At 47.4% G+C, this 12,770-nt stretch overlaps 1 protein-coding gene across 1 annotated transcript in view; it reads right to left on the minus strand.

Moving 5' to 3' along the window:
- The window catches only part of NUGGC (nuclear GTPase, germinal center associated), an 82,188-nt gene that overhangs the window by 31,759 nt on the left and 37,659 nt on the right, over positions 1-12,770 (minus strand). The window contains exons 13-14 of the mRNA XM_077812314.1: positions 11,588-11,749; positions 5,910-6,067 (exon numbers count right to left, since the gene is read on the minus strand). Coding sequence (XP_077668440.1) covers positions 5,910-6,067; positions 11,588-11,749 — 320 coding nt within the window. The remainder of the gene's footprint in view (positions 1-5,909; positions 6,068-11,587; positions 11,750-12,770) is intronic.

The following is a 12,770-nucleotide window of genomic DNA, read 5'->3' on the forward strand; positions in this document are numbered from 1 at the left end:
TCATAGTCATCCTGTGATCCACCAATACACTCAGGTCTTTCTCCTCCTCTGTTGCTTCCAACTGATAAGTTCCCAGCTTATAGCAAAAATTCTTGTTAGTTCCTAAGTGCATAACCTTGTACGATGAAATTTCATCCCATTTCTATTACTCCAGTTTTCAAAGGTTGTCCAGATCTAATATGATATTCTGGTCCCACTCTGTATTGTCAATACCTCCTAACTTCATGTCATCTGCAAATTTTATTAGAGCACTCCCACTTTTTGTGCCAAGGTCATGAATAAAAATGTTAAATAAGATGGTTCTCAAGACCAATCCCTGAGGAACTCCACCAGCAATCTCCCTCCAGACTCACAGTTCACCTTTCAGTATGACATGTCGTAGTCTACCCTTTAACCAGTTCCTTATACACATCTCAGTTCTCATATTAATCCCCATCTTCTCCAATTTATCTAATTTCCCATGTGGAATTTATCAGATGCCTTTCTGAAATCCAGGGAGATTAGATCCACTGCGTTTCCTTTGTCTAAAAAAATCACTTGTTTTCTTAAAGAAAGAGATCAGGCTGGTCTGGCACGATCTACCTTCTGAAAACCTCTGTTGCATTTTATTCCAATTTCTGTTTACCACTATGTCCTTAACTACTTTCTCTTTCTTTTGTTCTAAGACCTTGCATACAACTGAGGTCAAACTAACAGGGCTGTAGTTTTTCAGATCTCTTTCCCCCCCTTTCTTAAAAACAGGTTGTCAGGGTTCCCTCCCCACTCTGAACTCTGGGGTACAGATGTGGGGACCCACACGAAAGACCCCCTAAACTCATTTCTACCAGCTTAGATTAAACCTTCCCCAAGGCACAAATCCTTTCCTTGTCCTTGTACAGTATTTCTGCCACCACCAAGTGATTTAGACAAAAATCCAGGAAAAAGGGCCACTTGGAGTCCCTGTTTCCCCAAAATATTCCCCCAATCCCTTCACCCCCTTTCCTGGGGCGGCTTGAGAATAATGTACTAACCAATTGGTTACAAAGTGAGCACAGACCAAACCCCTGGGTTTTTAGCACACTGAAAATCAATCAGGTTCTTAAAAGAAGAATTTTATTTTTTAAAAAAAGTAAAAGACTCACACCTTCAAAATCAGAATGGAAGGTAACTTTACAGGGTAAATAAAAAGATTTAAAACACAGTGGATTCCCCTCTAGGCTTAGGTTCAAAGTTACAAAAAACAGGAATAAATCTCCCTCTTAGCATAGGGAAAATTCACAATCTAAAACAAAAGATAATCTAACACATTTCCTTGCCTTTACTTACAATTTCTGTAATTTTATATGTATCATTTCAAGAGATGGCTTACCTGCTTGGTCTCTCTCTCTCTATTCAGAGAGGGAACCAAAAAAAAAAAAAAAAAAAAAAAGAGCACAAACAAAACCTCTTCCCCCCGCTCCCAGATTTGAAAGTATGTTCTTTCCTTATTGGTCCTATTGGTGTATTTTGGTCAGATGCCAACCAGGTGATTTGAGCTTCTTAACCCCTAACAGGTAAAGGGATTCTGTACTTCTGGCCAGGAGGGATTTTATGTTACTGCATACATAAAGGTTGTTACCCTTCCCTTTATATTTATGACACAGGTACTATATTAGCAGTCCTCCAGTCATAGGGTAATACTCCCGAGTTTTCCAGATTCATTAAAAATCCTTGCTATTGGGCTTGTGATTTCATGTGCCAATTCCTTCAATATACTTGGATGGAGATTATCCAAGCCCTCTGATTTAGTCTCATGAAGCTGTTTAGTTTGACTTCCATCTCAGATGAGGATAAGGAAGTACAGTAGAAATTACCACATTTCCATTAGCCACCCTGTTACTACCCCTGAGCTCCTCATTTGCCTTAGTAAAAACTCAGGCAAAGTATTTGTTTAGGTGTTAGGCCATATTTAGATTATCTTTGATCTCCACCCATCCTCCATGTTTAGTGGTCCTCCTTCTTTCCTTGTTTTCTTTTTGTTTATATGGCTACAGAACCTTTTACTATCGGTATTAATTCCCTTTGCAAGGTCCAACTCTGCTTGGCTTTGGGCAGTTCTCACTTTTTCTCTACACTTTCTGACCTCCAAGAGGTAGCTTTCCTTGCTGATCCTTCCCATCTTCCATTCTTTGTAGGCTTTCTGCTTTCTCTTCATCACCTGTCTGAGATACTTGTTCATCCAGCTTGGTCTGGTAATGCTTCCCTACAAATTTCCCCCCTTGCTTGGGATCCAGGCTTCAGGTAACTTCTGCAACTTTGATTTAAAGTAATCCCAAGCCTCCTCCACATTTAGATCCTTCAGTTCTTCACTCTTCTGTGAGGTTCTCACTACACACTAATACCAAGATCTAAAATGGCATCACCTCTTGTGGGTTCGGTGACTCTTTGGTGAAGAAATCTGTCAAGCATCACATCCAGGAAAATCTGGGCCCAACTATTATTACTAGCACTTGTCCTCTAATCTATATCTGGGAAGTTAAAGTCTCCCATAATCACACAATTCCCAGTAGTGTTTATTTAACAAAAAACATTAAAGTGGTCTCTATCCAGATCAAAATCAGATTCTGGGGTCTGTAGCAGATCCCCAGCGCTAACCCAGTAGAGCCTCTGGTAGCTTTCTTCCTCAAAGTGATTTTGACCCAAAACAGACTCTGTTTTATCCATTCCATCACTCCTAATTTCTTTACAGTCTGCCTCATCATTAAAATACAATGCTGCTCCACCACCTTTACCTTTAGTTCTGTCTTTTCTGAACAGCACGTACCCTTCAATACCTGTATTCCAGTTGTGACTACTATTCCACCATGTTTCTGATATCCCTATAGTGTCTGATTTCACTTCCTGCACCCGTAGTTCTAGCTACTCCGTGTTGTTCCTCAGGCTCTTTGTATTGGTGTACAAACATCTTAACTGTTGTTGGTTGGCTTTGCCCAGATCCCTCACCCAATTGGGTACAATCATTCTACTGCCAGTATCGCCCGTCTGTTACCTTCACAGGTATTGGCAGTATCTTTCCTGTTAATGTCCATTCTCCTACCTACTGCTGTATTCTGTCTTTCTTGGTTTTCCTCCTGGTCAATATTAGAATCAGGCGTGGAGATTACATGAGCATCTCCCAACCCCCTGCCCCAAGTTCCTCGTTTAAAGCACTTTTAATCAGTTGCGTCAACCTCCACCCCAGAAGTCTATTTTCCTCCTACTAAGGTGGAGTCCATCCCAAGGGAACAGTTCTCCATGAATGCCTCCCAGTGATCAAACATCCCAAAAGCTCTCCTGATAGCACCACTGCCTGAGCCACCTGTTGATCATCATAATTTTGTCTCGCCTTCGTTATCCTCCTTCCACAGAAGATGAGATTCCATTTCCTTAAACTTCTTCCCCAGTCTGGCACAGTCTCCCTTGGTGCGCTCCAGAAAGAATCTACCGGTATCATTTGTTCCCATGTGAAATACAGTCAGTGGATTCTTGCCTGCTCCTGTTAGGATCCTGTTCAGCCTCCAATCCACACCCCATATCCAGGGCCGTATTTCTAATTAGGCACATGCCTAGGGGCGCCAGCATTAGGTTGCCAAGTATGCAATTTCCTAGCCTAGTTGGGCTGTTTTTAGCAGTTGTGAGTTGCGGTGCTTTGAGCTATTTTGCTGCCCTGCTGCCGCTGGCCACACTGCTCGGGAGGGAGAGAGCCTCCTGATCTGCCCTGCCCCCTGCTGAGATGCCCCACACGCTGCTTGTCTCACATCGTGCTTCCTCCCCTTAGCCATTTGCAACATGTGCAGAAGTCTTGTCCGAGGGAGGCAGAATTTTCCAGAGGCCGCTGTGGTGCCAGATCAGCCTGAGCTGGCTCGAGCTGACTGGTTTTGTGAGTGGCAGCAAACAGCTGGCAGGCAGGTGGTGGGGGCATTTTTTCCTCAAGTCACAGCAGCCTTCTCGGAGCCAGGTTAGGAGGCAGAGCAGGCCACAGAGGGCTTCTGGAGGGCTCCAGGCAGGGCCACATGGGGATGCAGGAGGGGGGCTCCAGGCGGGGCAACATGGGGATGCAGGAGGGGGTGCTGAAGATTCTGTGCCTAGGGGCGCGTAAATTGTAAATCCAGCCCAGCCCATATCTTAGCGCCCATCAGACAGCACACCCTTCTTTTCTCCAGATCAGCTCTGGTGACAAGCCTGTCTGTTCTTCTTAGTAAGGAGCCCCCAATCAGATGGATCTGCCTCATCTTGGAGGTGGTGCGATTCTCCAGCCTTTTTTCTGGCTGCAAGTCCTCTTGTCTTTTGTTCTCTCTTGCAATCTTCTGCAAGTCATTCCCAGGAGGATAGAGGCTCTCTCTATTGACTCTTCCCCTCTGCTTTTAGGGCTAGCCACTCTTCTCTTCTTCCTTGCCCTCTCACCTTCTGTTACTGCCTGCTGTGCCCCTTCTTCATTCTCCAGCTCAGCAAATCTGTTCCTGAGCTCTATTTCCCCTTCACTAGCCAGTCTTTCCTCTGCCTGGTTCTTGTAGGAACATGCTTCCTCTGGCCACTTTCTTCACCCAGCAGCCTACCCTCACAGTTCTCCAGTCCAGCTTGCATCTGAGAGTCTTGACTTTTCCCTTTAGCTTCCTCTCACCTTCTCTCTATCATCCACTCGAATACCCTTTGAAATTCAACTTAGTTTCCACTTGCATCTCCAAGCCTTGGATCTTCTCTTCCACCAGCTCTATGGTGGCATTTCATGCAAATGAAGCTCTTTTCAGGTACCCGCTCCAGGATAATGTACAACCTGCAGCTTCCACATCCAGTCATCTTCTTTGCCTCTTCCATTCCTTGGGTCACTACCACTGCTGCCTTTGTATCTGTCATAACCTTCCTGCTTAAGGTTCTGTCAGGTGGAAACAAAAAACAAACAAACACCAAACACTACCTCCCGCAAGCTCCCCTTATAAACTCCCACTCGAACTCCCCTGTTTTCTGTTCTGTTTGCTCACTCCTGTGCCACTGACTGGCTGCTTTGCTGCCTTTATAGGGCTCCTAATCAGGGAAGTCCCACCCTCTAATGGGGGAAGGCCCATCCCCTAATTAGGGCTCTGCTATGATGAAAGGCTTTGCTTCTCTCATAGCACACTGGCCCCTATCAACCCCTGCAAACTGAAACAACCACCACCACCACACAACACACAAGAACTCGCTCACTTCCCCTAAGGAACAGGGGCTTGCCTCCTCCCTTCTCCTCCAATGGAACTCCCACTTAAATTCCACTGGTTTCAGCTCCGTTTGCTGGTTCCTGTGCACATCACTACAGCTAGGGAGTTCACCTGGTTTCACAGACACTTCCTGGCACTCCTCCTGGGTTTAACTAGGGTGCCTGGACCAATCAGGGGCCACGAGGGCAGCTGTCAGTCTGGCCTTCCCAGGTGGTACTTCCTGTGCTGTTTATCTCCATGGTTCTCAAACGTTTGTATTGGTGACCTCATCCACACAGCAAGCCTCTGAGTGTGACCCCCCCTTATACATTTAAAACACTTTTTATCATTTAACACTATTATAAAGGCTGGAGGTGAAGGGGGGTTTGGGGGCGGAGGCTGACTGCTCACGACCCCCCCATGTAATAATCTCACAACTCCCTGTTTGAGAATCCCTGGTCTATATGATAACACATGTAGCCCTACCGTGGCCGCTGGGTAGTCATGTGGAGGTGTCAGCCGTCCTGCACACCCAGGTTCTAGTCCCCACAGAACCTCACGTCATGCTCCAGCTGGAATGGGGTTGGGGAGCTGGTGGGGGACTCCACCAGACTGGGTTACCCAGGAGGGCCAGAGAACAGGGTTCTGCAGGATCCTGAGGCCAATGGGGAGCCCAGAGAGCCCTACCAAAGGAGGCTCGGTGTCTTTGCAGCCTGAGTAGGACAGGGCTCCTCTCACCTGAATATGTTTGCGAACTTTGAGTTGATTTTGTCATAGATGGGCTGAGCGAGGGTGACATTCAGGTCTATGCGGGCGAAGACCCGGGACGCATATACACCATTCTTCTGGCACACGGCTTTCAGGGTCTTGTGGAAGCCTCTGTAGCCAGTGTCTCGCTGGATAATTGGAAACACAGTTGTAATGAAATGGGTATGGGATACATTACATACAATTTGTATTACAGTAGGACCTATAAACCCGAATTAAGATAGGGCCCCATTGTGCAGGGAGCTGTACATACATGCAGAGGAGCTGGAAGGTGTAATTTCGAGCTGAAATAGACATATCCACACTAACTCTGATCCGTCCAAGACCCTAGGTATGTACTTGGGGCAGCTAACCCCCAGGGCCGGTGCAAGGATGTTTTGCACCCTAGGTGAAACTTCCACCTTGCGCCTGCCCCCCAGCCCCCAGCCCTGCGGCAGCTCCCCCCTCCGCCCTGAGGCGCCCACCCTGCGGCGGCTCCCTGCCGCCCCCTCCCTCCCTCCCTCCCCTTGGCCCAGGGAGCTGTGTGGCAATTCTCCGCCGCCCCCTCCCTCAGCCCAGGGAGCCGCATGCGGCAGCTCTCTGCCCCAGCTCACCTCTGCTCCGCCTCCTCCCCGAGCACGCTGCCGCTTCTCCCGCCTCCCAGGCTTGCGGCACCAATCAGCTGTTTGGCGCACGAGCCTGGGAGGGAGAGAAGCAGAGCGGGGCGGTGCTCAGGGGAGGAGGCGGAGCAGAGGTGAGCTGGGGCGGGGAGCGGTTCTCCTGTGCACCACGCCCCCCCCATTACTTGCTGCAGGCGGCCCTCACCACCCCCCTCCCCCGCCCCAGCTCACCTCCACTCCACCAGCTCCCCAGAGCGCGCTTTTGGTCGCCCCCAACCACTTGGCGCCCTAGGCGGCCCCCTTGTTCGCTCAGTGGTTGCACCGGCCCTGCTAACCCCCCAAACTCCCAACACCCGTGCCACCACTGCTACACTTCTATTTGTAGTGCATTCACTCGATCAGATGCCAGCTGCAGTGTAGATGCACCCATAATGAGAGACAGGCTCTGTCCTGAAGAGCTACTTTAACCCATGTGCTTTACCCTGAAGCATTTGACTTTGTCCCTTCACGGGAGGCGGGAGATACAGTGGGGGAGAGACATGGATCTTAGCTGGTTATTCTGTGTCTTTGCAGAGACATGCAGACATGCAGAGAGCAGGGCAGGACAACTCCGAAAGACCCAGAAACTTCCAGAACAGGGCATGGCAGTTACCTGATGAGCTCAGTAGTGGTTAATGAGGCTGTGTAGCTTTGCAGGTCATACCCAAGTCACCTCTGAGGGCTGAGCCAATCAGCGAATGGGGGAAAGTTATAAATAGAGGAATTAAAAACAGCCCTGTGGACTCAGCAGCTGAGCGAAGCAGGACCAAGAACTGAAGTTGCTGTGAGGGCTGGGTCCCAATCCCTGCACCACTCCAGGTACAGGTCAGTGCTATTCCAGCTTTACTTACTAGGGAAGTATTAGGATAATATTGGTCCATAGTGTGACGTTGCACTCCATATGCTTTATAAAATATGCTTGGAATGTGAATATAATGTAACTGGAAAATGCTTTATGCAAAAGGTCTCTTGTAAGGAATCATTACAAATCTTATAATCTACTGAGTGTGTTAATCCTATTTGTTAGTCTCTAAGGTGCCACAAGTACTCCTTTTCTTTTTGCGAATACAGACTAACACGGCTGTTACTCTGAAATGTATCATTCTTGTATCTGAAGCTAGAAATATGAAGTATTACTCTGAAGTCTTATTGTAATTATGTAAAGTGTGGGCCATTAATGGTGGTTTAGAATCTTGATGGCTCCCATTGACCAGGACAATTGGTTGTAAATGGCTCTGTTTACTTGTAAGCCTTCCTGTATAGGTGGGAGCCAGCCAGTGGGTAATGAAGTCTCAGAGGCCATGTGAACATGTCATATGATACTGGAATCCATCTTAAACCTGGTGTTTTTCCATTTAGAAGGAGGGGTGGAAACCCAGAGAGAGACAAAGGATTCCCTCCTTGTGCCAAAGCTATAAAAGGGGGTGGCACAGAACACAGTCATGAGAAATTCCATAGTTACCACCTGAGCTGGAACTAACAAGAACTGTACCAGGGAAAGGATTGGGCCCAGACTAAGAAGGAGTCTAGTCTGTGAAAGAAGCTAATTGGAACATGTCTGAGGGTGAGATTTACCTGTATTCAGTTTCTTTACTGTATTAGGCTTAGACTTGCATGTTTTGTTTTACTTTGCTTGGTAACTTACTTTGTTGTACCTGTTATTATTTGAAACCACTTAAATCCTACTTTTTATACTTAATAAAATCACTTTTGTTTATTATTAAACCCAGAGTAAGTGATTAATACCTGGGGGAGCAAACAGCTGTGCATCTCCCTCTATCAGTGTTATAGAGGGCGGACAATTTATGAGTTTACCCAGTATAATCTTTATACAGAGTAAAACGGATTTATTTCGGGTTTGGATCCCATGGGGAGCTGGGTGTCTGGGTGCTGGAGAGAGGTGACCTGCTGAGCAGTTTTTAGCTAAAGTCTGCAACTTTGGGGGCGTGGACCAGACCTGGGTCTGTGTTGCAGCCAGCTAGCGTGTCTGGCTCAGCAAGGCAGGGTTCTGGAGTCCCAAGCTGGTAGGAAGGCTCAGAGGTAACCTCAGCACATCAGGTGACAGTCCCAAGGGGGTCTCTGTGACCGAACCCGTCACACACAGTGATGTGTTTTATGGACCTAGAAGGAGAGCGGGGGGCGGGGGAACATTTATTACCTTTAGTGGTGTAGCCCATAGAGCTAGCTTAGCCTTTTATTTTACTTAGCAGTAACGCAAGGAATCTACAGGCCTGTATCCTGTAAGGCACTGACTTAACCACCTTAGGATAAGTAAAGTACGCCTATGACCCTTAGCATAAATAAAATGGCCCGGCAGTTCTCAGTTCCCCAAAATCTAGGGTAATAGCTTGCTCAAGAGAGGGAGTTGGTATTTAACGATACCAGGCAACTGCAGAAACTAGAACTGATACTGGGCTGGGATATTTTAGGATAGAATTGTTGGCAGATGTTTAACCACAAACTTGTATTAGCAATAGGTGACATCTATGATAATGAGCTAAAGGCATTAATATGTTAACCTATCAGATAAGGGCACCCCCATATTATGAGGGTGAGGAAGTCAGATTTGGACATGGGAAGCTGGGCATCTGAATGAATATTCATGGTAGCACCTAGGCCCTACAATAGCCCAAGCCACCATGTAGCAGGCACTAGCTTTCCATCACTGACCCTTCAGCTCTTCATTGTTCTTATCTACCACTGACCTTTGGGTGTTGGGGGTCTGAACCATCAGACTCATTTGGCATGCCAGGGACAGGGCTACTCCTTTGTCTTTCACCACCAGGTCCCCTAGGAAGGGTGTGAGTATAAAAGTATATGACCATATGGAGGGGATGACACCACAGGTATCCCTAATGCTATATTACTGCTATTTGTTTTTGTGGTTTGGAACTTCCTTGTCTTCCTTGATTGTGTTAATAAAAGTGGCTAAGGCTTTGCTTTGCCCTCAGCGTGAGTGTCTTTGCCATGCACCCTGGGTTCCCTACAAGATATTGAACTTATTTGTTTTAATTCTGTTGAGTCTGATTCTGGAATGAGAATCTATTAGCCCCAGCTCATTAAATTAATATCAAATGGCAATCAATACCATTAACAACCATGCTACAGAATCTGTGGAACTTATACTTAGCTCTCAGCTAACTGCTCTGAACTGGGATTCTGTCTTGGTTAGAGAGCATGTGAATGGGGAAGCACTTACTGAGGGGAGGGTCTGTGAATTCTTGCCCATGTTAGCTGGGTCTGTGGGGAGAAGATGGTGCCCTGTAGAGTGTGAGGTTTGTAGAGATCCAGGGAATGGATATTTTATGGCTGATCCCAATCCCTGCACCGCTTTGGATACAGGTTACAGATTTGTGTTTCACCAGCAACTGAGAGGCCCAGTCAGCTACTGCCCCAAGGGCTGGAAGCTGCTAGCTGGGGAGCTCCCCAGAGGATTTGTTCGCTGCCAAGGTCTGAGTGTTTGACAGGAGCGTTCTTGACCTCTGAAGCGTCCAGGTGACACACATGACACACCACGGTTGCACTGCCAAGACTGAGGGCTTGTCTACACTGGGGCTTTACAGTGCAGCAACTTTGTCGCTCAGGAGCGTGAAAAATCACCCCCCGAGCGCTGCAAGTTTCAGCGCTGTGAAGCGCCAGTGTAGACAGTGCACCAGTGCGGGGAGCCGTGCTCCCAGTGCTGGCAGCTACGCCCCGTGTGGAGGTGCTTTTCTAGAGCGCTGGGAGAGCTCTGCCGCGACTACACAAGCCACGTGGCACGGCTTTAACGTGGACAAGCCCTGAGAAATCATCTTTGAGAGGAGATCGGAGGCAAATGCGTTTTGATGTGTGAGGTAAAGTACAGACAGAGTTACACGGAAGCCTTAATTTGGAATGTTTGTAGCCAAAACAAAAGGCGGAGAGTCTGTATAAGCAGATTTACTGTCTAAGAGCTTTTGTTTAAAAGTTCTTCACAGTATTCCAAATGCGATTACAATGTTGTATACAATTCACTGTGTGTTTTGTGAGCACTCAAAGTTTGTTTTATCAATAAAGTGTCCGGTGCTTCCCCAGGAAATGACTGGGAACTATGACCCTCCATTTATCAGGGTTTTACATACAATAGCTCCAGAGTTACAACAGAGAGGTTTGACTCTCTTTCTGGAAAGACAGAACTCTGGCCAGCGCATCAGCAAAAAGCTAAGTTGAGGTGCAGGAAGAAGGGGAGTGGGATAGATCTATACAGAATTTTGTGTAAGCACATCCTGCCCTTTCACTTACTGTCTTAATAGACTGACGAAGGAAGGATAATTATCTCTACCGTACAGATGAGGAGCACAGGCACAGAGACTAAGGCCTGGTCTACACCTAAAATGTAGATTGACATAACTATGTTGCTCAGGAATGTGAACGATTCACACCCCTGAGAGATGTAGTTAAGCTGACCTAAGCCCGGTGTAGACACTGTTAGGTAGATGAAGAATTCTTCTCTCGACCTAGCTACCACCTCTCAAGAGGGTGGATTAACTCTAGGATAGAAAACCCCTTCTGTCGCAGTAGAAAATGTCTACACTACAGTGACACAGGTCAAGTTGAAAAGCATCTTACTCTGCAAGTCATCCCACTGAGGGCTACTCAGGGGAGCAAAGTACTACTCACCAGAGTAAAGGCAGCAGAATGGAGCCCTACATTAATTTGGGGCTGGATTCCAATACCCTTACTCACTGAGTTGCGCTGGACCCTACAAGGAGTCCCATTGGTGTAAGTGGCTACTCCATGAGAATAAAAGAATCAGAATCTAGCCCATAACATGCTGCTCTCCTCTGGTGCCTTTCATCCAGTGCCCTTTACAAACTTTAATTAATCCTCTCAACACTCAATAATACTACATAGCCCTTATAGGACTTTCCGCCACAGATCTCAAAGCACTTCTCAAAAGTTAATAAGCTACAGGGAAGCAAAGGTGGAGGTGGTTGCTGGCCAGAGAATGAAAGCTGCACATGAGGTCTGAGTCAAGAGCTTGCTACTCACTGTAAGGAGCTGAGAGAACGCTTTTTGATGAGATAATTTTGCTTGCTTCACGCCTTCGTTAAGGGGCTGTTCCAGCTGGGCAAAACATTGCTCAATCTCCTTCTCCAAAGCCTTGATCTTGTCCTCCACAAAGCCTTCCAAGCCGCTCTGCTGATAGTGATCCTGCAACGGCAGAACAGCACAGGACACATCACTGTGCAGCTGATGCTGGAGGCAAAATAAAGATACACTCCAAGATTTCTCCTTGAGAGAAACCGCAGCGCAGGCCTGGGTTCGGTCAGCACCTGGATGGGAGGCATCTAAAGAACACACGGTGCTGGAAGAGGTGGTGTCGCCCGTCCAGCTGGGGTGCTCTGAGTCAGTACTGAACCAAAGCCCTAGCGTGGCATGATGCTGGAGGCCGCAGGAAGGAGAGGGGGAAGTGACAGCTGGGCAACAGGGGAGGTACAAGGTTTGGCTGCCTTTGCAGATAAAGCCTGTAGTGGTTTTAAACTTCAATTATAGATAGGGGGAAAGGAACAGAATCTCTGTATCTTTTTCCTCCTTTCACTGCTTTGCCCACCCACAGAACACAATGGACGCAGGGATATGTTTTTGTCCCCCAGTGATATGGGTCAGTGGTGAGCAATTGGGAGGTAGTGCTTGGTGTCACATCATCAAAAAGCCCAACCGGCCAAGTAGAGCATAGCCTTGGACAATGTAGGTGTGTCTCCCCTAGGGAAAATAGCATGTTTCAACTCAGACGCAGTTTCACTGATGCTGCCAATGGATTAAGCTGTACTGTAAAAAGGGTGCCGGGTTTACTACCATGTCATCATCTAGCCCTGCTCTAGGGACAGAACTCAGAGCCTCCTGTGTCAAAAAGTATAGTCCCTCTCCCTACGGAACTGACCCCATTAGCGGCCAGCAGTATAGGGTCTATGGCTCCAGCTCCATCCACTGGGGGGCAGTGAGGCATTTACACACTAGCCAGCTCATTACTAGATTTTTTGGAGCAGATCTGCATATGTTTCCTGCTAGGAACCATGGGGCGAGGGGCCTGGTTCAAAGTAACAGGGATGGAACGGGGAGAAGGCAGAGTGCAGAGAAACTGCTGCAGTGGGAAGAGAGGGGAATATTCACTGCATCATCACTGTGCTAGCCGTGAAGCAGATTGTAGTGCTCAAAGCTGTTCCAGCCGTAC

This window comes from Eretmochelys imbricata, chromosome 3, assembly GCF_965152235.1.
Source record: "Eretmochelys imbricata isolate rEreImb1 chromosome 3, rEreImb1.hap1, whole genome shotgun sequence".
Taxonomy (NCBI): Eukaryota; Metazoa; Chordata; order Testudines; family Cheloniidae; genus Eretmochelys; species Eretmochelys imbricata.